This window comes from Ogataea philodendri (assembly GCF_020536065.1).
Source record: "Ogataea philodendri strain CBS6075 chromosome Unknown scaffold508, whole genome shotgun sequence".
NCBI lineage: Eukaryota > Fungi > Ascomycota > Pichiomycetes > Pichiales > Pichiaceae > Ogataea > Ogataea philodendri.
The window spans coordinates 1-278 of NW_025764070.1; the positions used below are offsets into that span (position 1 = coordinate 1).

Sequence of the window (278 nt, forward strand, 5' to 3'; positions counted from 1 at the left end):
AGCTGGAAGAATTGGAAAAAGATAAAGACTATAAGGACAACGATGATAAAGAAGATGCAGAAGAAGAGGTTGCAGGTTCAGGTAGAAAAGGGTTAACTATGGGAGCGCATAAACTAGCAAAAGATAGCTCAGCTACTAATAATGCCACCAATACTGATACAAATGAGGAGACTACTAAAGTCATTAACAAAATGGACATCGAAGTACAAAAGGGGGAAGGAGAAGAGAAAGAAGGGGAAGTAATGCCGGAATCAGACCAATCTTTGTCTCAGGACAAG

The 278-nt window shown here is 39.9% G+C and overlaps 1 protein-coding gene across 1 annotated transcript; it reads left to right on the top strand.

The window, feature by feature from the left end:
* On the top strand, window positions 1–278 carry OGAPHI_004661 (uncharacterized protein; the record flags this gene model as incomplete). The annotated part of the gene is made up of 1 exon (XM_046205763.1): window positions 1–278. A coding segment is annotated over one exon (278 nt), but the record flags the coding sequence as incomplete, so codon positions are not given.